This window comes from Gavia stellata, chromosome Z, assembly GCF_030936135.1.
Source record: "Gavia stellata isolate bGavSte3 chromosome Z, bGavSte3.hap2, whole genome shotgun sequence".
Classification (NCBI taxonomy): domain Eukaryota; kingdom Metazoa; phylum Chordata; class Aves; order Gaviiformes; family Gaviidae; genus Gavia; species Gavia stellata.
The window spans coordinates 23,297,264-23,324,074 of NC_082637.1; the positions used below are offsets into that span (position 1 = coordinate 23,297,264).

The following is a 26,811-nucleotide window of genomic DNA, read 5'->3' on the forward strand; positions in this document are numbered from 1 at the left end:
TCTTCTTAATTTCCTGCCTGTGTTCAGTTTTCTTTAATTTTATATAAATTGACACTTGTTTTTGATTTGTTTATGAAAGCATTTAATAAAAGGCTTGCATAAAAAGTAATTTGATTTCTTTCTTGTTCTTCTACTTCCTTAATTTTTAGCTTTTGGACTTCCTGGATCAACATCCTTTCTCATTCACACCTTTGATTCAGAGGTCTTTGGAGTTTGCTGTAAGCTATGTTTTCACAGAAGCTGGTGAAGGAATTGTATTTGAGCGGTTTATTGTACAGTGCATGAATCTCATTAAGATGATTGTAAAAAATTATGCTTACAAGCCATCCAAAAATATTGAAGGTACTGCTGCTATTTACTAAAAACATTTTTTTATAACTTGAGAAACATTTTGCTAGTTGCTCCCAACAATAAAACTCATTTAAGACATTCTTTTGAAGTGCTTGGTGTTTTAATAGTTAGTAATGTATGCTTCTGTCTCTGTATTGATAATTGTTATATTCATGGTTAAAGTCTTTTTATATATAGACATTGACTTACTAAGGTAATTTAAATACACAAGGGGTGTAAATATCTTTTGGTGATTATTTTAGTTTTCATTGAACTGATTTTAAAAAGTATTGAGGTATGGAATTTGGTTTACTTCCATAAAATGGTCTGATGCGTCTTTCCCTTGAGAAATGTTTGATAAAATGGGGTATTTGCTGTAATTAACTAATACCAGTACTCTGAAATACAGAAACACAGTGAATGTGACATGCAGTTAAATATAAAGCAGTTTATACGTTCTGCTTTGTAGAACTGTTTCATTCTGAATCTTTATACACTGCTGTATGTACAGATAATGAAAAATAGAATTGAACTATATTAAAAAAAACAAACCAACTTCCACATTAGTTTGACATTTGGCAATGACTACATAACAATTAGCATTCTCTTTCTAAATTTGAAAAAAAAGGTTTCATGAACATACTGGTATGTGTCAGATTACACAAATGCAGCATTTAATGTTCTTCAGAACATTGGTGTATTTCGATGTTACTCCATAATTTTATATTACATTAGAATGTCCTAAATCCGCTGATTATTAACAGAAGTTTCTACTTGCAAAAGGTCTTAGTTGTGTTTGAGTTTTTGAAATAGAAATGTGGTCACTTGAGACAAGAATATAGTACATTCTGATAAAGGCTATAGCACTTGACTTTTTGAGAACTGGGTTATTGAAAAAATACATAAAATTTATTTTTCTTAATTTCTGGCTGATATATAGTGTTTGTGTTGGTTGTATAGCACACAGTATTTGGTTTTATTGCTGCTTTCTTTAACAAATGTTAACTCCTAAAAAACCCAAGTTATTTTTAAGATTGTATTTGGATAAACTTTCTGAATAGATATAAATGAAACTTTCTTCGAGTTCTGTGTGTTTTTAATTCAGTAATGCTAAATTAAAAAAAAAAAACCAAAAGTGGCAGGTGATCAGTTTTTCTTTTCATCTACATAGCAGCTGAAAAGCTTTTATAAATACTTTGTGAAACTCTAACAACCCTTTGGTCTAATTGTGCTCTTAGAGAGCTCTCTTAGAAGTAAATGAATGTGAGAGTTTAACATGCTTAAAAAAAGTACCACCTGCAAGTCTGTTATGAAAGTCTGCCATGAAAATGTATTTTTTTCCTCTGAGGATAAGATTTTCTTATCTACTGATTTCTCTCTAATTTTACTGGACTACTGTTTGATTATTAAGCCGCTTAATTGTAATTTGGAATTTTCTGTGTTTTATTTCAGATAGCAGTCCTGAAACTCTTGAAGCACATAAGATAAAGACAGCATTTTTCACATATCCAACACTAATGGAAATATGTAGGAGATTAGTCACTCACTATTTCCTGCTGACAAAGGAAGAATTAATGATGTGGGAAGAGGACCCAGAAGGCTTTAGTAAGAAACATGTTCTATAGTTGGTTGCAGGTTATTTAGATACTGGTGTAAGAGTTTCATATCCACATTGCCTCTACAAATCGCTTACGGCAATATTGGCTATTTTCTGCAGTCTTGTTATGGACAAATATTCCCTCTAGAGATTGTTTTCATAACAAGAGGTTTCTCAGTAGTCTGTGATATTCACATATCTAAATACTAACCTTTATTTGAATCATAGCTGAAATAATACTTTTTCCTTTTCTTTGTGAAATAATAGCTGTAGAAGAGACAGGAGGAGATTCTTGGAAGTACAGTCTCAGAGTAAGTCTTTCAAATTGAAAGAAAACCATTCAGCATTTCTGGATGCATTTCTTGATAGTCTTGTAACCAAGAAAGATGATACTTGGTAGGAAGATAAGCTCGTGCCTTTCAAAAAAAACTTTAGTTAAATAAATTTCATTAGAATTAGTATGAATTAACTTTGTTCTGTCACCTATGTTCAAACATGCTGAAATACACTGGAAACTGTGCACTTCATATTCTAGGAGGGAGGGAAAAGGAGTTTGCTTCAGCATTTGCATTGTGTGATGTCTGGTTATTAAACCCAGTAGAATTTGTCCCTTCTTTAAACTGGTAACTCATATTATCACTTATGACTTTGTTAGTAGACGTGATGACTGAAGAAATTTTCAGATGCATTTATATTGGCATTTTATTTCAGATCAAAAGTATGCAGTTGTAGTGAATCTCCCAATTATTGCTGCTGTGGTTTGCTTTGCAGAGAGATCTCAAAGTTTATTTGCTGGGTTACTTTGGTTTTAAAACTAAACAAGCCAACCCTGCGCATCCTAGTGTGTTCCAAGTGCAAATGGGTATTTAGCCCAGATGACTCAACTAGAGCTTATTCAAAAAGTAACCATGACCATACCTACAGTGTGATCACTGGCTCCTCAGCACCAGCTGTTTTGCCTCACAGATCCACTGTTGTTCTACCACAGAACTGGCTGATACAGATACAGCCATCAAAATCTTGCCAGTGTTAAGCATACTGTATAGTAGGAAGAGTGGTTTTTCATATAATAGTAATTTTGCTACAGTATATTGCATTTTAAATGACCTTTGGTGCAAGATACGCAGCACTTACAAATTTTAGCATAAAATGTATCTTAATTGCCTTTATTTTGATAGATTCTAAAACAGATCTTTTAATTTTTCAGCCATGCAGTGAAGTTCTTTTTATTGATATTTTCCATGAATATAATCAGACTCTTACACCTGTGCTTTTAGAAATGGTTCGCAGTCTACAAGGTAAGTTCTTTAAAAAATGAAGCAACTGTAAAATGTAGAATTCTTTACATTTGCTTTTGTCAACTGTTAAACAATTTTACCTTGTCATATCTGATTTTATACAGTGCATTCACTCTGTATTTTTGAAAGGACATGTTCTTATTTTTAAATTATTTCTAAACCTACCATAAGGAAAATGCAATGTGTATATAGGAAGAGGAAATCCTGAGGATTCTTTACTTTTTGTAGTAACTGTTCTAGATGACTGACAAAGGTTGGGGCATTTCTACTTTCATGAGCTCTCAGGCTTTCTTGAGAATGTTCGACAAGCTTAATAAATTCTTGTTTTTTACTAGGAGCTTCCTGTTTATAGTGATTCTGCCATGTCTCTGAAAAAGTCCTGGGGAAAAAAACCTTCAAAAGAAAAAGTTCAAGTTCTGCTGTCATTTTGGAGAGTCTAGAGGACTTTTCTAATCTGAAGAATCTGCTTTAAAAAATTAGTGATTTGCTGTATGAAGTCTTCATAGGCTGAGGAATGATTCAAGTTTTCTTCAACCCCAAACTGAGTTTCATAGCAGCCATGAAAGATGACGAGTGGTAGTTCCCACTTTGTTTTTCCTGTCATTTCAGCTTAGGTTGTTTCCCCAGGTTGTATTTTAGCTGACTTACAGTATTTTATATTTGAACTGATCAGAGTGGATCAGTACTTACTATTAAATAGAAATACTCATTTTCTGAGGGTGGTTTCTGACTTCAGAGAATCTCTTAATAAAATACTTTGTGTACACAAGTTCCAGAATGGCTCGCTGTGCTGTGATACTGGGAATGGTAAAAGGTTCCTTACAACAGGGTTGACTGTTATTTTGTTTTCCAAGAATTATGGAAGCTAATACTTCCATGCTAAAAGGTACACATACACTTTTTTTTTCCTCCTGAAGACCCTACTAGCCATTTCTGGATGTTTTCAACTTGTGAGTTACTGTTGAAGTACTAGATACTAAGAATTCATTAATTCTTAAGATTTTGGAAAATTTTTACTTATACATTATAAGTACACATGCGTACATATAAAAGTATAGGAACTAGATCTAGGACTCTATTGGAAATAGTACCACATGGTCAACAGTCTTTAGCAATTTGCGGGTTTTGAGTCTGTTCATTTAAAATACATGCTTCTGACTTATTTGCGTGTTGCTGTTAAGAAACATGCTATTTTCACAGCATGTTGCTGTTAAAAAGTTCAGCTCCAAAGAAGTTAGTCAAAAATAGGGTATGAAAGCAGAGATTTGATTTTATTATATTCACTGAAGAAAGTATCAAAACTTAAATAACTGGACTGGTGAATAAAACAAAAATAGTGAAGCAGTATTAATTCACAGCATTTAAAGTGTAAAAGTGCAAAGTTCTTTGCGTTCTTTGTTTTAGTTGTGCTTTTTTCTTTCTTTTTGTCTTGTAGGATCTACCAACGTGGAAGATACCAGTGCTATACTGATTAAAGATGCTGGTAAATTAAATTTACTTTACCTTTGAAGCAACAGAGCTGCTTTTGTGTATGTGCTTGACTTCTTAAAACTGTATGAAGAATTTGCAAGACTTTTTTTAAGACATTTGGGAATTATGACCTAAATCCTATTTCTTCTTGCACTTGATGTCAGTCTTCTTCACTTTTCGAAATGCTTTTGTAAAAATATGGTGCTTTTTTCAGCTTTTTTGTGAAACAAATCCTTAGACAATCTCCCTTAATGTCCTGTCCTTTCCTCTCTGCAAATAAATGAGCTACAGTGCTTCCATGGAGAAGCTCTGTCCATTTTATAAGGGGATTTTATGGCAAAAGAAAAGAATTGTCTAAGACCTCTGATGGAACCTTTCTTGATGTTAGAATAAGATCTTCATTCTTCTTATGGCTTTTAACTGTTTTCAAGAGTCTGAGTTTTCTTCTGTAATACCTTTCTTTTACTAAAAACTCATGAGTTCCCTTTGCCATGGTCTGATAATATCTTTCTTCAGAAATATATGCTTTAGTTTTGTTTTCTGGATTATGTTCAGGTTATCAAAAGTGGTTTTTGAAACTTAAAGTAGTCTGATTATTTAGTATTAAAAATTAAACATTTAAGCAAACAATAAGCATGACTGTTGTTTTTCCCCAGTGTATAATGCGGTTGGATTGGCTGCTTATGAACTATTTGATAGTGTGGATTTTGATCAGTGGTTTAAGAATCAACTATTAGCAGAGCTACAGGTTTCTCATAACAGGTAAACACCTTGGTTTGTTATGACTTCATCATTTAAATATGAACTGTTGTTACAAATCTGGTAAGAGATAATGTCTAGTATTTGCAGACTTGAAAAATACTCAAACATATCCACTAAATGAGCAGAGATATAAAATACCTGTAGATAACTGATACAGTCACAGAAGTGACAGTGTTCCTGACAGTTTGTGATTATGTTTAAATTACTATGTGGTGGATACTGCCAGGGTTCTGTAAAAATATTTTAAGTCTGTTCTCTTGACTAAACTTTCTCAAGCCATCCACCTTTGCTCATTTAAAGAAAGCTATATAGGCCTCCTCAGACCCCAGAGCCCTTTAGGCAGCAAAGTCCAACTGAAATCTGTGGAAATAATATCTGTAAAACTAGCTTAGCCAAAATAGTGAACTGCTTCTACTGCCAGCATCATTGGAGACCACCATGGCAATAAAGGAAACAGTGTTAGTAGTTTGGATATTCAGATACAGATTGGAGGGTATGATCTGCTGCCCCACAGAATGTCCCATGGTAATTAGTATGCTTGTTCACAAACTGGTTCATGTTTGGGAACACAAACCTATGTGTTGTCAGCAGTGACCTTAGAGTTTGCTGTGTTTTGTCGTCTTTGAATGTTTTGTTGTCTGTTGGTAGTGAGACTGTCAACCACGACCATAGCAGTAGGAGAAATATGGGATTAATGAAAAAATATTCTTAAAGATCTTTAGAAACATTGCATTACCAAATTTGTCACTTGTCATAATATTTAGTTTATAACTGAGTAAGGAGAAACTTTTCTGTAATATGAAAATAGTTTACTGAATACAATCTTTTGCAATAGTTCAATCTTAAAGCAACTTTTCCTGCTGAAAGTATTGATGTGGCAGTTAGTACTTTGGTATCAAGTAAGATACTTTTGACTTGAATGCCTGAATGCAGCCCAGACTTCTTAAAGCTACTATCCTATGACAATTACAACAGAAGCTGCCTTATTTTGGAATATGGTCACTTTTCCCATGTAAGCTTTATGTCCAGCAGGCTCAATCTGCTTATACTTCGTCAGCGTGTGCTCTTAGTGTAAAAGCTAGTGATGTTCTAAGAGGTCAGCTTTTCCCATAAGTAGTGAATGTAGAAAAGGTAGAACCTCAAAAATGAGCACCTATGAGCAGAATAATTTCTAGGAACTTAAGTCCTTTTAAATAAATAAAAAGAAAAAACACAAAAAAACCTCAGACAAAACCCAAACACCCACCCGCCCCCCAAAAACCCAAAAGCATGCTATGTTTTCTCTCCCAGAGAGAGAGAAAGAATATAAAGACGTAGGTAGAATGTATAGGTTGTACAACAGATATCACCAGAGCTGAAAATCCTTGCTGTCAGCAGACAGTTATGTACTTATGTCATGTTGTTTAAAACTTTTCTTTATGTGATAGTGGTTTGAAAATTATCCCACACCAATCTCAAGAAAAACCTCTTAGTTTTTTAATATTCTCATTTTTACAAGGTTATGTATCAGGCTTTCTAAGAATAGAAAAATTTGTATCATCACAGCTTCTCAAATAAATAGAAGGACATGTTAGTAAGGTAACATCTTGTGTAAGTCATGCTTCATCATAGCTCGTTCATGCTTCACTGCCACTCAATAAATCTCAAGCAACACTGGAATGTTATTCCTCATTAGCTTTGTGTTCCAGTCTAATGAACTGCTGTATATATGCTACTTTCACAACTTTCATGTTCTCTGAAGGTGTGCTTTGTTAATTATCTCATGGTTATGGGAATGTTTAATAAATCATATTTATTAAATGTAAAGAAGCCACAATAACTTCAGTTTAAATTGCTGTCTTGATGGCTTACGAGGCAGAAGTTCATCAAATGAAAAATACAATTAGGGTAACACAGCAAAATAATTTGTTACTTAAAATACTGTGACTAGGGTTCATCTTGCCTGACTTTACATGTCTGCAAGTTAAATATTTAAATCTGAGCTACTCTTCCTGATCAGCTTTTACAATCAGTGGAGAAAAATAGCAGCTCTACAGAATGCTTTTCAGCAATTCAGCTCATTGTTGTTCTGGTTCTTACTTCTTCCCGTTGACTCTAAAGCTGTTTAGTTTATGCACTTGTTGCGGCAGTGGTGCAAGATTAGATAATGTCAGTTCTTTCTGAGAATAGTTTTAGATTGATGACATGAAATACTCTGGCAGTTGCTGTAACGCAGTACTTAAGTTTGCATTTTTAGATCGTGTCTGACCTAGAATTTTGAGCGTAAAAGGAATGTCAAGGAAATTGCTGGTAAGTGTGAAAGTAGTAGCTGCTATGATGGCAGTAATAAATGTAAGATTAATTTTTAGTTTCTTCTATTGATGTGCTCTGTGTAGAATAAACTGTATCTCTAGTGAGACCTTTAAGATTCAGTCATTTAGGATGAAAGTTATCTTTTTCAGACTAAGTTGCTGTTTCCTGAGCCTTCTAGTGGAGAATTTTGCTGGAAAAGATTTCTGCATTAAAGTTCTGAAGTTAGTCTTGACAAATTAAATCTTTTAGTAATTGTTTTGGGTGATAATATTTTCCTAGTGATTCTTAGATTTCTTTTTCATGAAAGTATTCTAGAACAGCAAGTATAATGAGTTAATGAGTACAACTTTCTTTCCCCCCACTTTTAAAGATATAAACCAATACGCCGACGAGTAATTTGGCTGATTGGACAGTGGATTTCTGTAAAATTCAAATCAGACTTGAGACCTATGTTATATGAGGCAATTCGTAACTTGCTTCAAGACCAGGACTTAGTGGTAAGTATAAATAAGTAATGTTTAGGATTACACATTTGTTCTGTAAACACAGGCGAAACATAAATACTGTACCTTATGTAAACTTGATTGAGAACTTCATAACAACACACTGTGAACCCTGTTGTGTCTTGCAAAAGATAATCTGTGGTGAAGTTGTGGGGGTGTTTAATTGTGGAGATGTTGAACAATAAGGTCAAAGACATGAAACGAGCTCTTAAGATGATCTAGGTGATGACTTTGGTGGAAAAATGAATGGCAATAGCAACAGTCTATTTTTTATAAGAAGGAAGTTGTGAAGTGTCTTGAGATAAATAATTTATAAACAAATGAACACTTCGTGTAGATAAAACAGGCTTATTCTGTGACTAATCCCTGCAGTATACAGCATTATTTAAGCATCAACATAGTTATCTGCTAACAGAATATGATAAATGGCTTTGGTTGCTAAGCTGGTTGAGTACAAATCTGTGGTGTTAAGCTATAATTTCAGTTTACCAGCAGGTGAGGTTGAGTTGAGAAGCTGGTTTTGTGATTGTTTCTTTTGTTTTTTTTTTTTTTTTATAAACAGACAGACCTAGCAGCCAACAAATAAAACAAATAAACCTAGCTAGTCTGTTAGTTGAATATTGGTAATTGGCAGTTGTAACAGTTATTTCTGTGATGCCAGAGAGCTTTAACAGAGCAGGATGTGTTTCTGTGTCGTGTTGTGACTGTTTTCAGTTAGTGCTTTCTGAGCATTTGAATATGTACCAGGGAAGAATATGCTAACTTGTTGTTTGTTTGATTCTGTGGTCTTTGGGTGACAGCAAGCCATGAGATAATACCAAGTTAAACTCCCTCTATTGCAAGAGTTTTTTATCACGGGCTAGATATCTTCTTGTCTAATTCTTTCCTGACCTTCATGAAGGTTTTGCCTGAGTAGTTTCTCTAGATGATACCACTTCAGCAATGCCAAATAAACTGTAAAGGATAATAAAATGAAAGCAAATGAAAATGTTTGAGTTGAACTAACCACATTTCTTAAAGGATGACAGAACACATAAAATGATTCAATCGCCAAAACAGCAACTGGTTTGATATTGTCAGGTATTATGTTGATAATCAAAATGTTTAATGGACATATATCTGATGCTTCTTGACTTATGTCTTTCAGGTCCGCATCGAGACGGCTACGACACTGAAGTTAAATATCCTTTTATTGGCAAAGATGTTTAATTAGCTCTTAATTCAGAGTTACTGGAAAAGAAACCATTTTAAACTTACTAGCAAGTTCTTCACATTATAATTTTTATGTATCCATGGAGTATTTGCTTATTTGAGTCTCGTGTCCATCTGCAACCTGTATTATTCTTCCTTAATAGTTGTTTACCTGTAGATGACTTCGAGTTCAGAACTGACCAGTTCTTACCGGTAAGAGCATTTGTACGGGCATATTCTGATGAGCAGATAGATCCACAGAGGAAAGCAGGAAAAAAAATATTTTCCAATTTCATTTTAAACCAGGAAAAAAATAATTTCCAATTTCATTTTAAACCACACTATTTAGTAATCTGTGCATGTCTATGTATTTTTTTTTAAGTCTTCATAGGCCAAAACATATAAAGACTCATGCTGCTGTTAAGGTTGCCAATGTGCTATAAACAGACAGACAGTTCAAAACCTTTTAGTATTATGACTATTGCAACTATCTAGCATTGTGTTTAGTACTATATATACTATGTGTTACCAGATGCTAAGTTTCTTCATGCTGAGACAATATGAATGCTGTCTTTAACAAGTAAGTCTCCTCAGCAATGTGACTTTCCATTATGCCTGTTTCACAGAGTAATTTCCAACCTACTATTTCACGTGAATATTAAATATAAGTGTGTGGTTAAAATAGCACCTTAAAAACATAAACTTTTTCAGTCTCATATATTTGTGTTGTTTACAGTGGTTGTTACTGTTGTCATCAAGTAAACAATGCAATGTTAGCTATAAATACAGTAAAGATTTATTTTGATCACTGAAACTTAGCAATGCCAGATAAAGATGCTTTTTCTTCTCATTTGATTATGACTTCCATGTTAATTGCAACTCTCTTGAGAACAAACAAAACAAAAATGCAGAGTGCATCTACACTGTAAACATTGGAATTGTTTAAGATGTCTTTTTCAGTTCAATATCTAAATTTTATCTACTGACCCAAAAGCTGGAAGACAGTACCTTTGCTTTGACCCTAACAAAGTGTTCCTTCTGGAGAGACAGCCTTCAGCGTTATAGTGTTTTACCTGTGAAGTCATGTTTGCACTTAGCCAAAACATGAAAATTGTATCTGTTCAAATTGATTGTGTCTGAACTCTTATGTAAGAGCAGATCTGAAATTTTTTGTCTTGTTTAGTCAGGTTTACACAGATTTTGTCATTTAGTCAGTGATTGGCTAGTGTGCTTTTTTCCCAAATGAAAGAGTAACATTTTGCACACTTTGTAAGCATCTTTCAAAGTTCATAGATGTCTGAGTTGTAAGCATACAGGAAAATCACCAAGTCATGTTGCCAGTTGTAATTTTGATGGTCTAATCTGTAGCTGTTTATTTTTCTTTCAGTATCTGGAATCCATGTTTACACTGCTCTTTCAGCTACTTCAGGAAGTAACACAATGTGACACCAAAATGCATGTTCTTCACGTTCTGTCTTGTGTGATTGAAAGAGTCAATATGCAGGTATTTTTTTTTATAGATTTCAGTGTTAGCTTTGTACTAAGAACATAGAGAGGAGGACTTGGTGGCTTGGGCTTATACAAAAGTAGCAGAAAAATGTCATTGATTAATAGATTGGTTATTGTTATGGTAGATACCTGCATTGTTTGTATTACTTGGTTCTCATTTATCGTTCGTGTAAAATGTTCTTGCTCAGTTACTACCTCTTTTCTTTATTTACGACGTATTTTTTAGAGTACAAAAAGATTTCCACTGCTTATCTTATTACATATCTTGCAATTTTCTTGTTTTATTATAATTGATTCTGATTGTCTCTTCTTATATCTGAACTGGTATTTTATTAAATCTTACATATTATAGATAAGTTCTGGGGGACAAAATGCTTCACAGTCCTAGGGACCGTGCAGTTAAATTTGTAATCTCTCATTGGCACTGGTATGGATCACGATTGCCTATACAGCACTCTCCTTAATTGCATGCAAAGTTTCAAGTTCATATTATGAATTTTCAGTACTTTCTTCTCAGTGTTTGAATATATTCTTCAGCTTATACATGAGGAAATTGAAGATGATTTTGCAGAATTAAAAAATGAATTGTTGACTACTTCTGTCTCAGGTTTTTTTTTGTGGTATTACTGTATTAAGGACAGAGATAATACATTCAGATTATCTCCTCTTTCTACAAGTAATCCTGTCTGAGAGCCAAATGAAGCTTTTTCCTAATTGTCCCTTGTAGGAAAAGTCAGCATGACAGCAGATTTCCCTGCATTTTACATCAACTAGAGAAGTAGCAGAAAAAACAAGTTGAGAAAAACCTTTGAGTCTGTTTAGGTTAATTCCTAATTAAATACTCTAGAGGACAAATAGATTAACATTTTAGTATTGTAGATCATCACAAATTTATGTTGGGACAAACCTCTGGAGTTATGTAGTCCAATCCCTGCTCAAAGCATGGGTAACTTCAGAGGTTATTCAGCATTATTTATTTATATTTTTTTACTGGGACTCTTTCTGGTCATCTTAAAGGATGCCATTATTTAGAAATCCAGTTTAAGTGAAGAATATATTAATGTGAAAATATCTCTGCTTACCAAATTAAGTATTTTTTGTGTTCTATTTACTACTTAAGCCTCATTGCCATGCACAAATGTTACCATAAGTACTATGTCCTTTTCAAATCACTGTGCAGTCAGAAGTTACTTCAGTCACAGAATATGGAATAGGGTGTTTTAGGAAGAGGAAAGAGGAGTGAATTAAAGCAAACTCTGTATTTTTACTGTGACAAAAGCAGCCTTTAAATATTTCAGAAATTATGCTTGGGATAAATTAATGGCCTTGTTTCACACATTAAGAAACAAATTTATGTTCTGAACTTCAGATACGACCATACGTAGGATGCTTGGTTCAGTATTTACCACTCCTTTGGAAACAGAGTGAGGAGCACAATATGCTACGATGTGCCATTCTAACCACCCTAATCCATCTCGTCCAGGTAAGGGGTCAGAATCACATAAATGTTGTCAGTATCTCCTACAGTTCCTTCTCAGACATGCCTACATGTTCTCTGTGTGTGTATATGTATATAGGTAAAGTTAAGGTGTATTTTGGTTTTATAGCCTATTTCTAAATGCTTTTCAGTCTTTAGAATACAGACCTTGTTCTCTGATAGTGGAGATAAACATGGCTAATGTTAAGCACTTAACTATTTTATTTCCAGGGGCTTGTTCAGTAAAAGCAGTTCTTTAGGCACATTTGCTTTGTTAGGTAATATGTATCGCATCCTGTTATTTGTATTTTGATCTCTTTTGGGTTTTTTTCTTCTTTTGAGAATTTATCTGTGCTCATAATTTTCTTTTTAGCTATACTTGAATATCTCCTCTTTGTAATGTCCATTTTAAAACGGAATGGTCAGAACTGTTAAAAAGTCTGTGAGCCAGGGACTGCTATCATCTTACCTTTGTTTACGACTGTGGCTTCTAAGTGCAGTAAGTGATAGTAATACTGAGAACAGAGGTGAACATAGTGATTCTCAGACCATTGTTTTCCTTTTCTTTTTCCTTTCTTTGTATATCTTTGTGTTGCAGGGAGCTCTTCCTTTCCAGAACATATTGCTTGCATTTATCAACATTAGGTTTCATTTGCCCATAGTTGTTTATTTAGCGAAGTTTGTTTAGTTTACTTAGTGTCTTACAGTTCTCAAAACTGAAATCTAGATTACTTTTGGTCACAGGTTTTGTCATACAACATTGATAGCTATGTTGACCGACCTTGTATCTAAATGGAAGTTACTGGTAATCTGTAGTCAGGTAAATGAGTTTTAGCTTTTTAGAATCATTTAGGTTGGAAAAGACTCTTAAGATAAAGTCCAGCCGTTAACCTAACACTACCAAGTCCACCACTAAACCATGTCCCTAAGTGCCATATCGACACGTCTTTTTAAATACTGCCAGGGATGGTGGCTCAATCACTTCCCTGAGCAGCGTGTTCCAGTGCTTGACAACCCTTTCGGTGAAGAAATCTTTCCTAATTTTGAGTCTAAACCTCCCCTAGCACAACCTGAGGCCATCACTTGTTACTTGGGAGAAGAGACCAATACTCACCTCGCTACAACCTCCTTAAGCGGTAGTTGTAGAGAGTGATAAGGTCTCCCCTCAGCCTCTTCTTCTCCAGACTGAACAACCCCAGTTCCCTCAGCCACTCCTCATTCGACTTGTGCTCCAGACCCCTCACCAGCTTTGTTGCCCTTCTCCGGACACACTCCAGCACCTCAATGTCCTTCTTGTAGTGAGGGGCCCAAAACTGAACACAGGATTCGAGGTGCGGCCTCACCAGAGCCAAATACAAGGGGACGATCACTTCCCTAGTGCTGCTGGCCACGCTACTTCTGATACAAGCCAGGAAGATACTGGCCTTCTTGGCCACGTGGGCACACTGCTGGCTCATATTCAGCCGGCTGTCGATGAGCACCCCCAGGTCCTTTTCTGCCGGGCAGCTTTCCAGCCACTCGTCCCCAAGCCTGTAGCGTTGCCTGGGGTTGTTGTGGCCAAAGTGCAGGACCCGGCACTTGGCCTTCTTGAACCTCATACAATTGGCCTTGGCCCATCGATCCAGCCTGTCCAGATCCCTCTGCAGAGCCTTCCTACCCTCCAGCAGATCAACACTCCCACCCAACTTGGTGTCATCTGCAAACTTGCTGAGGGAGCACTCGATCCCCTCATCCAGATCATCGATAAAGATATGAAACAAGACCGGCCCCAAAACTGAGCCCTGGGGGACTCCGCTTGTGACCGGACACCAACTGGATTTCACTCCATTCACCACAGTTTTTTACCCAGCAAAGAGTGCGCCCATTCAAGCCATGAGCAGTCAGTTTCTCCAGGAGAATGCTGTGGGAAGTGGTGTCAAAGGCTTTACTAAAATCCAGGCAGACTGCATCCACTGTCTTTCCCTCATCCACTAAGTGGGTCACCTCATCATAGGAGGAGATCAGGTTGGTCAGGCAGGACCTGCCTTTCATAAACCAATACTGACTGGGCCTGGTCACCTGGTTGTCCTGTATGTGCTGTGTGATGGCACTTGAGATGAGCTGCTTGGGTGGTTTTAATTCTTGATGGTAATTTGCATCTCTTCCCTGTTTTTCTATACATGTACAACAAATTCCTTAATTTCTCTAGAGGCTTACTGTAGTAATTTTGAAAGCCTGTAGAAATTATTAGCTACTTGCTTTATCCAGAGAGGATAGTTAAAATTAACTGCTTTTCTTATCAGTGAAGGGAAAGATCTTGGTATAATTTAATAATACTTGAACTTGAAATATCTAGAAATACCTGTGTAGTTGGCAGTAAAAATGCAAATAAAATGTAGTATGTTCCTGAGAAAACATTGACGAATAAAACAATACATGGTTATATTGCCTGCAGAATCTGTGCTATTAAGCACTTCTTTAATATGGGCTATATGCCATCCCACCCTCTCCAACCCCTACTACATCTCAGAAAAGATGTAGTAGGACTAGCAAAGATCAAGAGAAGTGCTCCTAGTGTGTAGGTCAGTGTCCATACAGGAACAGACTAAATATGCAGGCAATCTTGAACTTGTGGAAACGCATGACTAAGAGGATAGTATTATAGAGGTTAACAGTGGAGAGGAAGTGCAAGGGGAATGACTGGACACTACAACTAAAGGAAAAATTACAGTTTTTCTTTTAGAAATAGACTTAGTTCAAACAAAGAGAAAATATATTTTCACAATAAACAAATTGTGGAACTTCTTGTTACTGGCACCTGTGGAGGCCAAAAGCATAGGTGGACAAAAAAAGATTAGACAAATTTATGGAAGATTCTTTTTCTTTTAAGACAAGTTTGTTTAAATAATTCCACAAAGAAGCCTTAACTTAGAAACAACAAATAATTTTAAACTTAACAGTTTCCGCATATAGTAATTATGCAAAAGCAGCATTCAACTACCCTCAGTTGTCTTTAGTAATATTTCAAAATAGGCAGTAGTTCCCAATTTCAGAATTCCATTCTTTTTAGGTTTAAACTATTGTCAAAACTAATCATAAATTCTCTTTAGCTTATTTTTAAAAATTGAGTTTTCTTATTAAGTGATTGCTGAAAACATTATTTACTCTGCATTCTTGGAAAGACATCTTTGTGTATGGCTCATGGATCATTTTAAAAATAAATCACTGTCATCAGTCTGGCAGTCTTTGTGTAGCAATGAAAACAAACACTTCTCCTGATTCTTAGAATATGTCAAAAGATTTAGCATGTCATAAGTCCAAAGAGTAATTGTTTTCTTGATCTTTAGAGCACTGTATTCAGCATTTAGTCATTTAGTATTTATTAGAGCTGTGACTTTTCCCAGAAGGAGAATGACCAGTGAATATTTCTAGGAATATGTATTGTTTATAATTTTTTCTTGCAGACCATTGCTAAGCTGCTTGTTTTCAAAAAACTTACGTAACTTTCTCAAGACATGTTGAGAGAAAGCTCAGACGTATCCGACTATTTTTTTGTTGTATAAAATGGATGCAAGTTCAACCTTTTGATTTCTTGAATGCATGTTTACATTATGTGAATAGAACAACATCACAGATCTTTTTCAGTGCTATTCTTGAAATGCTTTATTTGAGGTTTTTGAAGTATTTTACATTTTTTATTTACTTTTATAGGGACTGGGAGCAGACAGCAAAAATCTCTATCCTTTTCTACTTCCAGTTATTCAGCTAAGTACGGATGTTTCTCAGCCTCCACATGTCTATCTTCTGGAAGATGGTTTAGAGTTGTGGTAAGAATGTTCATTACAAGTTTCTAATTTTTAAAATGTTGTTTTTGTAGCCGCAGAATAAAAAAAAAAGATGTAAAAAAACTTTGACTATATTAAGAATTTGTCCGTTCTTGTTATCTTACCTTGACATCATCTATATCATACCTTTTCTCAGAAGAGATGGGGTTAGGAAGTTAATAAAAGAAACACAATTAAAAATAACTGAGTAGGGAATCAATTTTCAGGCAGTTGATAGTGAATACAGTTCTGCTGTGATGATGAACAGAAAGACAGAAAGTCTAGACTCACTATACTGTGCATGCTAAATGAAAAATTTGAGGTGCTTGACTTTGGGAGCACAATTACCCAATGGTTCTCAGAGCTGGTTGCTGGAAGAGATGGCGAGTTTACAAGGGTAAAATGTAGAAGTCATTTTCCAGAGCTCAAGCTATTTAGTGACTGAACATTAGACAAGAAGTGGCACTGTGATCAGTTTGCCATGAGCCTAATTTGTTTGTTTCTGGTGCAGCTGACACTCTTAGGAGGAGGAAACTGTTACCTGGACTGAATTCAGCACATATCTTTCCTGTAGAATAGGAATATACTGAGTTTGTCTTGAAATAGTGAAGGATTCCTTTGTTCTAAATTGTAGATGGGCATTTGAATTACAAATACTTAACGTACAAATGATCTGTTCTATGTGCAGCAAAACTGAGATTTATAATGCTGTTGGTGGTGGGGCAGCAAGTTGAAGTGCAACACCTTCACAAAATTTAAGACAGGGACCTTTTTAATGTATCAGTTCAGAACTTTTTTATCTTCTTAATACTGATCTTGAGGTTGTTATTCTGATGCCTATGCAGAAGAATGATATTTTAATATGTCCTAGAGCATCAGAGGAATCTGGATGGAGCTGGCAGAGACAGTTGGGACTCTAATGGCTTCTTGAACCAAGACCAAGAGAAGAGCTAAGATACTTCACATAATCAGAAATGTTATTTAAATACAGTAATCCCACACCTAAGATCTAGGAACAAACTGAAATGTGTTGCTGTGGCTTTAAGTATGTATTTAATTTATAGCTACTTTTGTCAAAGCTCAGGAATCTTAAATTGGTACAAACAATGCTGAGCATATAGTTATGCTTTTATGTATGGTAATCAATGCATAATTTCAGACCTCCAAGAAAGAAAAAAAAAAAAAAAGTAAAAGTTTGAGCTGGTTGCCACCACAGCTGCTCCTCTGAGGTGTAGAGCGCTACATGCGTTGTCCTTATGCCATGAATATTCCTCTCTACCCACCTTCTCTGAGTTCCCAAGTTGGGTACTTAGACATTCTCATTACTGCCTTTAGAGGTTACGTTGTCTTTATAAGAAGACAGTAGCACGTTTTTCTTTCTTTTTCTACCTTAGCAATACCCATGCCTATACTGATGGGTGTGTTGTAAGGACTACTGCTGCACTTGAAATATGCTTGAAGTAATTGTTACACATTATTTAAAGATCACATAGATGGTTACTAGAAGTTATAATGTTTTACATCTGTCAAAATGATTGCTCAGCGTTATTCATAGGTCATCTTAAATATTTTGCTTCATCTATTGTTAGGTTAGTGACGTTGGAGAACAGTCCATGTCTTACACCTGAGCTCCTGAGAGTGTTTCAGAACATGTCTGCCCTTCTTGGTAAGTCTTTTACTAATAAAATTTCTGGGGTTTTTTTTCTATTGTTTGTGTTGTTTGTACATTAAGTAATGCTGCTGTGGCTAGAAGAACTAAGGGAGCTTGCAAAATTGTAGCTATTAAAAAATGAAGAACAGTTTTTTATTGTTTGACATTCCCATCTTCTTTAAAATTTATTATCTGCTTATCCTAGTTCTCTGTTTTAATAAATTGAAGCTGCTTTGTACCCAAAAGACAAGGCAAATTTCAGTTTATCATTTCAGAGGTTTTCTTAGGAAGTTCCTGATATTTAACACCAAATGTCCTGAGTTTTAGTGATACTGGTTATATGGAATACTTGCCTCTTCTGTGTACAACCGGAATGATCATTTCTAGTCTGAAGAATTGAAGTTTCCATTATTAGCTTTTCAATTATTCAGTTAATAACTATGTAGGATGTTTTCAAACTACCTAAATAGGTCTATAAGCATATCGGTCAAGCAGTGCTGAAATTAAAAGCAGTACTTTTGCCTGAATTGTTAACAAAATACAAACTTATTAGTGAGGATTAAGATTCATTGCTTAGGAAATACTGATATTTGGGGTGCTTTTGCTTTGTAATTAAAGGGAGTATTAAAGTTTTGTTTTAATTTTATTATGTAAATATGGTTTTGTGTAATGAAATCTTTAGCTGTGCTTTTGTAGGTTGTAGAACTAATACAGCAAATGGATTCATTTTCTAGAGGAATGTGTTTATAGAATTACGGAAGTTAGCTTTTTAATGTTTTCAGGACTTAATATTTTATTTTGACTAAAGGTCAACAGAAAGTTATATTATGGTGGGTAGGTGCAAGAAGGTGCCTTCTGTTATTTCTCTGTGTATACTAGATCTCTAATGACAAAACTGCTCAGAAAAGTAGTGTTTTGTAGTGGTTTTAGTATTTAACTCCAGAGTTACCTCTTAGGTACCGTAGCTGCCAGATACTTACTATTTGTCTTCATTCATATCTACACACCTACCCTTCCTCCTTCTTGTTCTGTTAGTAGTAGATAGTATCCGCTGTAGGAAGCTTGCACTATACAAATGGTTGTGATTTTCGTAGTTGTGTCACACTGCCGATCTGCTGTAGTTAAATTCAGAACTACTCTGTATTTGTGACTTGTTTACATTTGCTACTGCTATTTTCTCCCCACCCCCTGTCCTCGCTAGTCCTCATGTGATGCTTTCCAGGGTAGAGATGAGTATGAATGGAAACCTTGGCATACTCTTCTAACAAGAAGTGGAGGTATTCAGGAATATTCTACACTTGTAACAATTTCCTTATTTCATGAATGAATCCTGGAGAATAGTGATGCTCTCCTTTGGAAAAAACAAATCCTTAGGAAAATGTTCCTTGTTCTGAAAAATGAAAGCTGTTGTATGATGGTAGTAGAGCAAGTAGTACAGTTAAGCTGGGTAGGTTTTCCTTACAGTGAGGCTTGAAACACTTATGTCAAATTGTTTGGGTTTTTTTAATCAAGGATGGGGGTGTATGGCAAAACCACAGTAGCTGATGTGTAATCATAGACTGATTTCCTCATATAGACTTCTGGTACTACTTTACAGCAGCATTTTTCTGAGAAACTTGTTTTCTGAGTGTCATGTCAGTCAAACATTTTGATTGCTGTCGGCCAAAATGGTGCGCATTTTGCCAGAGAGTGGAAACCATTCTGGTATGCTCTTTGCCTGGAATTCCCTTCTGTTTACGTCAGGAGAATCTAGCTGGACAGCCTCTACACAACATAGCTGTGGCACTGTGATGTTGAAATAGAGCTTGAATCTTGGTTTAGTGCTAACTTTATTTTAAAACTTGGTAGTTATAAAAACAGTACAACACCACCATCCAGTACCCCTCAGGCAGCTACTTCATTCATTCAGTATGCTTGAAGAAGGGATACTTCTGTGGGAATTGAACAGTGTATGTAAATAGATACAGAGCAACAGCACCGTTTAAGCTGCATCCCCTTGCAGAAAAAATGTATGGATCAGTGATGATCAGCTGTGCAAGTTAATTTAAGTAACCGTTCAGTCTTAGTTCTGTAGTACAGTTTCTCCAGTATACAAGTGGCAGTATTCACCTGAAACTCCCAGCACTTAAAAACAAACACTTCCTATCCTTCTCACCACGGTGATGTAGCTGTCAGGACAAGGTGTCTTAACTGGGAGTTCTGCTGTTTTCAGTTGGACAAATGCAGAAATCCATTCAGATTTTGAGATCCTCAAATTTAAAGTTACAAAATTGTAAAGCCTTGTGTCCCTTAACTGTCTGAGATAAGGCAAAACAGAAAATCTCTCTGAGACTGGTTCTCAATTCAGTCCCAAGTTATCAAAGTGGAAGCCAAAGGGCAGATCTGGTGAAGGGAAGTTCTGAGTAGATGACTGCCTGGCTTATGTCTTTTGGAGCAGGGTGGACAACTAGCAACAAGGTGCTCCAGAAAATGATTTTGTTAAAAACACAGTATAAGGAATATGAACCTTCTATGAACCTTCTGACCTTTAGTTTCTGAATTTATTCTTACTGTATGGAATTACTCTAATATATGGGTAATGTAGCTTTTTCTGGTTAAGTCCTTCAGAAAAAATGTCCTATTAAAGGTCAGCATGGCTGAACTAGAAGAGCTGGAAAGGAGGGAGAGAAGAAGTTCATACATGAGATTCTTGGAACTGTCCTGCTGAAGGGGAGGAAACAGATGTGGCAAGAAGTCATCAAGCTAGAGAGGGAGATGTTTTATCTTCTTCACGGCCAGATTATAGCATTTTTAAGCCTTGCATAAATGTTACTTCTTAGAGGTATTCATATACAATAATAGGGGACAAACTTCTGTGGGAATTGAACAGTGTATGTAAATAGATACAGTGCAGCTTTGATAAGTCAGACCAAAAGGGACTGTGGAAAATAATATTGGTAACCGTTTATATAGAAGTAGATGGTTTGGTTATGTTTAAGGAGGTACAGACAATAGGCCGGACTGTGTATTACTCAGGTTGTTGGTTATTTATTGTGTTGTAGCTTTTGCTTTGCATTAATTGCCTTTGTGGGCAAGGTCCTGTGGGACTTGATTGTGGCTGTACACAGTATTTTGTCAGAAAATTCAGGAGGTGCGCAGTGATAATTGATGGTTCTGATTCAGGATCCTTAAGAGCTCTTTGAGCATCTAGTGTTTCCCATTGGATTTGGGAGTTCAGCTTAATCATCAAAGTACAAAACTTGATTTATGATTTTTGTGTTATAACTGTACGTTTTCTTCAGCAAAGTGATATAAAGCTGAATGAGGTACACTGTGTGCAAATTATGTCTGGTAATTTTTGAAGTGTGCTATGGATATCACTTAATAGAAAGGTGCTGCTCTGGGTTTTTTTTCCTGTTGGTGAATGCATGTTTAGATGACTGCAAATGGATATATCATCTGTTGCACAATTTTTTCAGTGCTCTAGAGATGCTTGCCAAGACTATGTACTGCACAAGCACTTGCTTGTCTATCATTACTTCCTGGCACACCAGTAATACTTTAGAAACCCGAACTTTGAAGGCCTCTGTGCTGCCTCCTCTCGTGCTTTCTCTGCCAGAGCCAACAAGAGAGTAAGAATTCTTGTTGACAAGAATATACCTTCAGCATTCTTTGACTTTCATTCCTAGCTTAAATTTACAGCTTAGAGAAGTAATTGCTTGCCATTGCTTCTCCTGCATCTTTTAGGAGATTTTTTTTTAAAACATGCTTATCAGTTGGCAAGCAATTCCAATGTGTGATGCATAAAAAATTGGTTTGAGATTTAGTTAATAATTTTTTTTTTAGTGATTCATTCATACTAGGCTTTTCATTATTTGAACATGCCTTTGTCATGGCCATGTCACAGGCCTGTAGCGTATGTCGCCATAGGTGTATGTCAGTGCAGTGATGTCTCTTAAATTTTTAACAGTCAACTGAAAGGGCAAAAATATAGAAATGTTTTTCATTTTTCTTTTTTAACTAGTCTGAAAGTAATATGTAGTTGTTCCTTTCCAGATATATTTCTCCTTTTGAAAAGTGCTTTTTATGTCCATTGCAGAATACTACTCCTGTTGGAAATGGATGTCAGAGGAGTTGTACAAATCAATTAGATTTGCCTTTTAAAATAATCAGTGCTATGCTTAAAGATACAGGAGTAGAATGCTGCATTTGATAGGCTTGATTTCACTTGCATAACTGACCTTTCTTCAAAGATTGTGGTGCTATCACTGACAATCGTTCACAGCATAATTGTCATATTTGGTTTTCATGTCAGCATTGCTGCTAATGTTTAAATTCTGTTGAAATATAATTGCCCTATAGAGGGGTTGCAGAGGTTCTTTAATCCATTTCTTGGTGCAGCAGACTGAATAATGTGGAATGAGGAATGCATTAATTCTGAGGATGGATGCATTTCTGCACTGAGGCTTTTTAAAATGACAGTTGAACCTGATACAATTTCAGGTTGGGAATATGGTCAAAGTCAAGACATACCTGTTTCAAGAAGCATCAGGTTTAATGTGCCTGTGCTGTACTCTTAAAGGTAATGGCAAAAAGCAAGTTACTGGAACTGGAATAATTCCTCTGATCCCCAACAAAACCCAGAGGAGCTCATTAATTAACTCAGAAAAAGATATGTTTGATTCAGGAAAACCTGGGAAGAGAATTGATGCATAACTGTTTTTTAAATGTAATCAGTTGAAGGTGGTATCTTTCCAGAAAAATCCTTTTACTAAACATTGAGCTTTATGCAGAAATGAGTGACTGAAATTCTGTCGTTTCCACGGCATCTGTCTTATCTGTTTTTTCCTTCTGGTGTGAAATAACTTACTTCTTGCAATTTTGCTACTAGTACTTTATTACCTTTGTATCCGTTATCACAGAATCACAGCATGGAAAGTTATGGAAAGCTTGGTAGCACTTGGTGTTTATATGAGCACTTCCGTGCAAATTGTCTACCGCATCAGTGTCTGAAACTTAAAATATGGTTGTATCCAGTAAGAAGAAAAAAAAAATGCAGACCTGTAAGGAGAATGCAGTAACTTCAAGAAATGTGTAACACTAGTAATATGCTACTAAAGCTAATTTATAGATGTATTGGGATCTTTTGATGAAGATATTGGATGGATAGGTGAAAAATCATCTCTTTTCAAGTCAAGATAGTAAATATTCAAAATAAGTGATAACAAGACATGACCTGTCCAAGCACTGACATATGAAAGTAGTCATGCATTCAAAGCTGTCCAATGGCCATGTCAGGTGACAGGAGCATTGATGTTCTTTCTAAATGCTAAAACTCCCCAGAACCTTTCAGATGTTATAATGATAAACCAGCCATAGTTTCTGTCATGTGATATTTTTTGTGGAAATTTTTCTATATGACCATCACTAGGTGTAAGCCACACTTTCATACAGGTTGTATTCATGTAATCCATGGAAGATGTATGAGGTCTTAGTCAGCTGCTGGTGTTAGTTTAATCTGGTAAGGAATTTTATTTAAAACTTGTATAAAAGTATTTTCCTTTTGGCTCTGTATTATGATTTTATTGGAATATTAATTAAAAGTGGTGGAGCAGAAGTCCACTTATTTTACCAAGAATAGTCTGTCTCCCAAACTGGTTTTAAGAAAATTTAGCAAACCCTTTGTTTTTTGGTCTTCTGTTTATTTTTCAGTCAATGAGGGCAGTTGTCTTTCTGCACTAGTATCAACCTCCATGTGAAACCTTGAAACATTTTGTTTTGCTATGAATTGTGTTTAGATGTTCTGGAGCGATTTTTTAAAAAAAGTCTTACAGGTACTGCCTGAGGATGTTTTTTTTCTCTCTTCAAACTGCTGCTGCATACCATCTCCTGTGTATATCTGTCTCTTAAATTGAGTATGCCTTCCTTACTGAAATACTCAAGGTATGGCCTAAAGCTCAGTGTGTTTCAGTCCAAAAGCTCAATGCCGTTTGATGTGGCACCAGGGTCAGAAGAGCAGAACTACAATCTTTATTTCACTCTTTCTACTCAGCATTTCGTGACTCAAATGTGAGAGAGATCATTTATCAGTAATTGCAGGTCTCTTAAGTATGTGTTTCATTTGTTCCGTCTTTACTATCTTCTTAGCCCACTATCACATCCAAAACTTGACTTTTTTTTTTTTTATTAGCATTGGCTTTTGAGATTGTAAGAAAACTTTTGCTTCCATTTGAGAACATGAGAGCTGTTATCATCCCTCTTTTGTTATTGTCTCTGGCAGGGAGACAGAACCTAAATGGTACTGAAGCTAAGATAACTTTTTGCTATTAGTAGGCATCTTGGCACTTAGAAGCTGCTTGAGGAAAAAGACTTTTAGAAGTGAATCGTTCTAGTTGTACTTCAGTTTGTTGATGAGGTTCTGAATTGTGATTTCTTTTTTCCCAGAGCTGAGTTCAGAAAACCTCAAAAATTGCTTTAAGATCATCAATGCTTATATTTTCTTATCGTCATCTGAATTTTTACAGGTATGTTACCATTATATAAAGATTCGTATTAGCACCTTAGTTCCCTACTGGCAAACTATTTTTTTCTCTCATGTTGGAAAATATTGTACACACGAACATTTATACTTTTTTCATTTATGTGTCTACAAGCATACTGTTCTAATGTTATCTCCTTATGGCACATGGTGGACACTCAATCATATGAGATTTGAGAAAGATTATTATTTAGAATTAATGTTTTGTGGATTGCTTTAGTACTTTGGTACCTGAAAAGGTCCTATGCGGGGGTAGTAATAGTTACTTTAATTATGCTACCAGATTAAAATCATGATAATAAATACTAGCAAGAATTGAACTAGAGGTATTGTATTCATTGAGATTGATTGTTTAAAAAACTTGCAATGTTAAAAACACAATAAAATGCTTAGATTACATTTTAATTAGTTGAGGAAATACAAGCACTTCAGCAAATATAATCTTTGAAGAGAGGCTGGGTCTTTGGGCATATGTAATGCCTTGTGTGTTGAGGTTTGAAATATGTACATTGATATAAAACATGTTTGCATAATATCGTCTTTTTCATTTAATTGCAGATGTATGCTGCGGAGTTATGCCGGTCATTTTGTGAACTTTTGAAGGACATAACTACTGAAGGTCAAGTTCAAGTTTTAAAGGTAGAGTGTAATGCAAATAATACCTAGATATTCAGCTCTGTACATCCATTATTCTTGTCAGTGTTTTGTCAGGTTGGAGTAGTATTTTCAAGTATGATGAACGCAGAACATGTAGAAGAAAAGAGCTTATTTACCACACATTGACATTGGAGTCAGTGGTGTTTTGAACTACATATTTAAAGTGTGTGTGTGTGTGTATAGAAAGTGCGTATATACACACACACGTGTATTTTTTAAAAATACTACTTTTCCCAAGAGAACGTTAGTATAGCCTTAAATAGAGCACCCTAGAAGATAATCACCTAACACACTGTTCCTATACCCTTTCTGCAATGTTTTCATTACTTCATGCGATGCCAAAGCATTGTCCTTAGGCAAATGAGCTCTAAGCTACTTTGAGTCCTCTTTGTATAGATGCATTTAGATTAAGAGTCCCTGGTATCTTTTGCATTTAATTATTTTCTAGATACTAGAATTTTCTAGATTATTTTGCAGGTACTAGTATTTTCTATATTCCTACAGAAAGGTGGTTAGTGAGGGCTTGTATCTTCATGTAATAGTTTTTCCTACAGCCTGGCAACAGCACACTTAAACAGCCGGATGACCAATCAGTGCATTGCAAAAATACTGCTATGTATAGAAAATCTTGAGAGCACTGAGTTGCAAAACAAGGATTATGTTTGGATCAAAGTGACTTAATTTAATCTTTGGCTATCAGTGGACTCATGGAAGTTGTAGAAAGCTAATCAAAGTTGTTTATTTCTAATTGAATTTTAGAATGGAGAAGAGTACCACAGTGTAACATGAAAGATACACTTCTAATTACAAAATAAAAGGGTAAAATCAATCTGATTAATAAGTTTTAAGAGTTGTCCTAATTCACTTTTCAGCTAGGTTCAGAATTCAGAAAAAAATTCATTATTCGGACAAAAACGCAACATTAAGAAATTATTCAACCTAAACTCAAAATCATACTTGTGTGTTAATAATCTAGGTTTGTTTTGAGTGTTTCTTATTAAAATGTGCAAAGGTAATTATCTAATTATTGTATCTAGCCATCCAAATCTGAGTTTTGTCTGTACATTATCAACCAGTATTGATCCCTTTACTAATGCAAACAGTAATAATAACATTATATCTACTGATTTTTTTAATATTATTTTTCCTTTTTAGTATTCAATACCAATAAGAAAAATAATGATGCAGTTCTATTTTTGTAACTGCACATTTGAAAAACTGGCAAGATAAGTGTTATGTAATAAGTCTGCATACATATGTGTATTACTATAAAAACTGTTTAGGTGATTTTATGATTAAATAAGCACCAAATGATCAAGATTAACTTATTTTTTTCTGCATTTCTGTATGACCACTAGAACCTAATAGGTCTCGAGCCAAGCTTTTCCAATCTTTATTGACTATTGTCTCTATGTGCTCTCTGTCACATTCCTTTTTGTAGCGTACTTGCATTTATACCATGACATAGTGTTCAAACAGTCTTTGCTTTTGTCATAAGTTGTTTTTTTAATGGCAACAACTGCTAAAACAGTGTTGCTAGAGGTTTTTCAAAGTACTAAACCCCCTATTTTCTCACAAACTTCAAATGGTATTATGAAAGAGATGTTATGAAATTCATAAGCTTTTGAAATATTAAGCATGATACTTTAAATGTGCCTTTTGAAGAATTTCAGGAAATAAAATTGGAGTATGCACTGAAAGATAGTTGAGTAGTAACTGTAATGTATTACTACTTAACGGTTCCCGTGGCTGCA

The 26,811-nt window shown here is 35.3% G+C and overlaps 1 protein-coding gene across 1 annotated transcript in view; it reads left to right on the plus strand.

The window, feature by feature from the left end:
* Positions 1-26,811, plus strand: part of IPO11 (importin 11) — an 87,854-nt gene that overhangs the window by 21,444 nt on the left and 39,599 nt on the right. Inside the window, exons 9-23 of the mRNA XM_059833651.1 lie at positions 150-342; positions 1,783-1,935; positions 2,195-2,238; positions 3,135-3,225; positions 4,661-4,708; positions 5,352-5,457; positions 8,120-8,246; positions 9,400-9,433; positions 9,616-9,656; positions 10,831-10,947; positions 12,322-12,435; positions 16,120-16,235; positions 17,822-17,898; positions 24,307-24,386; positions 24,959-25,039. Coding sequence (XP_059689634.1) covers positions 150-342; positions 1,783-1,935; positions 2,195-2,238; positions 3,135-3,225; positions 4,661-4,708; positions 5,352-5,457; positions 8,120-8,246; positions 9,400-9,433; positions 9,616-9,656; positions 10,831-10,947; positions 12,322-12,435; positions 16,120-16,235; positions 17,822-17,898; positions 24,307-24,386; positions 24,959-25,039 — 1,422 coding nt within the window. The remainder of the gene's footprint in view (positions 1-149; positions 343-1,782; positions 1,936-2,194; positions 2,239-3,134; positions 3,226-4,660; positions 4,709-5,351; positions 5,458-8,119; positions 8,247-9,399; positions 9,434-9,615; positions 9,657-10,830; positions 10,948-12,321; positions 12,436-16,119; positions 16,236-17,821; positions 17,899-24,306; positions 24,387-24,958; positions 25,040-26,811) is intronic.